Below are 3,589 nucleotides of genomic sequence, written 5' to 3'. Positions count from 1 at the left end.
ACATTATAACAACAGAAAATTAATATACTACCAACGTTATTTCTGAGTCCAAATTACAAGGAATTTTGAACTGTTGCATTGATCTCAAATAAATGTCAGAGTAACATTTGAAAAATATTTTCTGTAACGTTTTCAAAATATTTTAACAACATTCAGAAAAATCATATTACGAAATAATATTTTTCAAATATGTGTATAATATTATTAAAAAACGTTTAAAAAATACACATAAAGTCAATATTTCTAAACGTTAATTTAATGTTCCTTGCTTACTGGGTATTATATTCTAAAACTTGCATATTAATGATAAGAACTCAATTATCTATATGTGCTGTAAATAGGTAGCTGGTGATTCAAGATCTATTTTTTGACCTATATAAGAGAGATTTGCAGAAGAAAAGAAATATACCAAAGTATTAAGGATCAAACATATTCTTGATGTATGTACTCGGGCCGCGAGGCTGAGCAATATTCTAAGGAAAGTATTATACAAGATACAAAGATTGGTCAATATCTTCCCTTATCTTTCATTGACAATTATCTGAGTTTTGAAGATATGCTAAAAACTGATCAAGAAGCTTTCATGCAAGTTGTAAGTAAAGCTGCTTATCACAATTATAATTAATTCTATAAACATTTACAAATAACATTTCCGGTTAGTAGTTACATAATTGTAGTAGATATTTTACACAATAAAATCAGACTTTGAAAATCCTCTCCCTCCCTCTCTCTCTCCCTCCCTTTTCTCTCCCTCTTTCTCCCTTTCTCTCCAAGAGTAGTAAATATAATATTTGCAATTTAGAGTCGACAAAGAGATCACCAGGACTTGTAATTTTTACCGATTTTTTGGTATTATTTTCAATGTAGTGCCTATAGCAAAGATAGTAATTGCGCATTATCTGTATCTATTATGTTTATAGTTATTTTGATTGTGGCGTAACATATGCATATATTTTTTGTTTATGACAATTTATTAGATGAAAAAATAGATGAAAAACTCTAAAAGTGTCAGTAACATACAGACAAATTCATCCAAACGTCATATCAAATAAGTACTAACGCATTCACACTACATTGTTTGTTTAAAATAGAATGAATACAAGTGAAATGTTACTAAGGTGAACGAGCAACAGGGATTTAGTTATCTCAGTATATTTACAAAAGCTCTTCCTGATGAGCAGAGACACAATATTAATAAAGCATACAATAGCAATCAAATTAAATGTCAAAAACATAGAATAATAGCACAGTTCACATTAAAGTCGAATAATTAATCATCCTTATATCCTAAAAATAAGAGCAAATTAAATATAATATATATAAAGGTTGGCAATAATTATGTTATTATTGCTTCTTGAAGACACTGTATGTGTCGTGATCTCGAATCGCATTATTTTTCTATCTCGCAACGAAAACTCAAACTAATATTTGAATAATGCGCAACGTAATGTCGAAACTAAGAAATATAAATGCATATTAATATAACGCTATATAATTTGGTAGAACATGTAATGCTTCTTCCGAGAATCTTTACTTTTTGCTACTGGAACGTAAGAGACCCGCGTGACGGGCTAAGGCCCGGTCTACAATGGATGTCGGAAGTCGGAGTCGTAAGAAATTGACCAATCACAGTTCATTATTCTTCGACCGCAAGGAGAATAATAGATTGTGATTGGTTAATTTCTTACGACTCCGACTTCCGACATCCATTGTAGACCGGGCCTAAACAATGAGGTATCAAATTTCAAGGTTGTTTTACCGTACCGACGTAAACACAGAATCTCTCGAAAATGAAATAACACAACGTATCGTCTCGAGTCAAAAACAACGCGGAATCAGTAGAAATACAATTAACGCGTGTACACATGGTGTAAATCGATGCGCGGCTTATCTATATTGCGATCTTACTAGCAATAGAGACCTTCGTTAGACAGCGTTATCCGTTGTAATCGGAAGAGCTTCTAAGATCCCGTAATGGCGTGGTCTACGCTTATCCGAAACACGGAAAGAAAAGGAAACGAAGTACTTAACGTTGAAGAACTCAGCTCGATCGTCATAGGCGACATTAACCATTGCAGGGATGTAATTCTCGAAAGTTAGCGTAATTCGTCCTTCTTATTAAGCACTCGCATCCTCCGTCCCTCGTGCGTCGGTTGGAATGTTCTCGCTCTCTCTTTCTCTTTCTCTCAGGCGGTAATAAATACGGAAATCGCACGCACGCAGAAATCAATCTGGTCGTGATCTCGAGGATCACACCACGCGTGTTAACGCGGGCGCGAGGCCGGTACTTCTAAAGTAATTATGCAATAGCGCGTCTTTATACTACACTTTCCGAGCAGAATATTCTTCCGTATTTTCCGAATCACGTCTCGTACAATTAATGTATATGACCGAACGATTTTACTTGACCGTACTTTATCGGGATTACGCTTATTCGAACGAATCTTACTAATCGAGCAAAGGAACCACGACCTCGAAACGTGCGTTCTGTATCTCAGACCTTGAGCGAATGGCGCGGAACGCGGCTCGTCGCGTCGCATGCACAGACCGGTAACAACAAAAGAGAATCGGTAGCGCGCTCCTAGCTTCCGGCAACGTGGTCGCCGCTACGCTATCGATTTCACAAACTAGTCGATATTTTCGAGAACGCGCTAATTTTGAACATTGTTCAAGTCTTTTATGCACATAGATCTTCTATGTATAAATGTGTGTTGCTTTGTTTTACCATATTTAGCAGAAAGCTTAAGTATTTATATATAAAAATCTTTTTGCAAATTTTTCATATATTTTTAAGCTTTTAAATTTAATGGAAATGGTACAGTAATATTTTTTTACAATTTTTTTTAACGGAGCAAACATACTGGTAATATATAAAAGTTGTACAATTTTTGTAACAGATAAATATTTACACTGACAGCTCGAGATCTTTTACTTTGAAACTTTTTAATCATTTTTGTGATATATTGAGCAAATGCTCTAATTGATTTACACCTATTTTTATTATGTAAAAACATTTGTAATTCTATGCAACCAATACGATATATGTAAACTTTCTAAAAGAAGGTAAAATTTTATCGATAAAGTTTTCAAATATGGTATGTCGTATGTCCTTCAAAAATCAAAATGTATTTGTATTAATCTCTATAATGAATTCAACTGTATGTTTTATGTATAAAACGATCAAATAGAATCTTGAGGAGAAGCACCCAATGTGTCCAAAACTAAAAATGGTTACTCTGACTCTTAATCTTACAAACTTATATCTATAATATACGTCCTTTAATATGTTCTATAATATCTTATAATATGTGTTATTATATTTTAAAAGTCTTCTGAACTATTTTCCTTGCAATTTATAATAATATACTGCATTATATAGAATTACAAGTATAAATTTTTCAGGTGAACAAGGTTATGTTAATTGGAGGGAAACATGAAAAGGATTTTATTAGAAGAAGTTTGAGTGCTACATTTTCTGATGACAGCCTCCATGTGTGTTCATGGACTGGCCAAAAAAATAATTATAAAATTGGAGATACGCACACAATTCTGAGCATTAAAAGTAAGTAATTTTTTAAGAGATGTATAT

General features: G+C 33.1%; 1 protein-coding gene across 1 annotated transcript; it reads left to right on the top strand.

Moving 5' to 3' along the window:
- Positions 1–254: 254 nt before the first annotated feature.
- Positions 255–3,562, top strand: LOC112463957 (the record flags this gene model as incomplete). The annotated part of the gene is made up of 2 exons (XM_025030692.1): positions 255–592; positions 3,403–3,562. Coding segments are annotated over exons 1-2 (310 nt in total), but the record flags the coding sequence as incomplete, so codon positions are not given.
- Between the last annotated feature and the right edge of the window lie 27 nt (positions 3,563–3,589).

This window comes from Temnothorax curvispinosus, unplaced genomic scaffold (genome assembly GCF_003070985.1).
Source record: "Temnothorax curvispinosus isolate PA1 unplaced genomic scaffold, ASM307098v1 QBEX01001478.1, whole genome shotgun sequence".
NCBI lineage: Eukaryota > Metazoa > Arthropoda > Insecta > Hymenoptera > Formicidae > Temnothorax > Temnothorax curvispinosus.
Note: the sequence above shows the minus strand (reverse complement) of the source record. Positions and strands in the feature narration are given on the sequence as shown.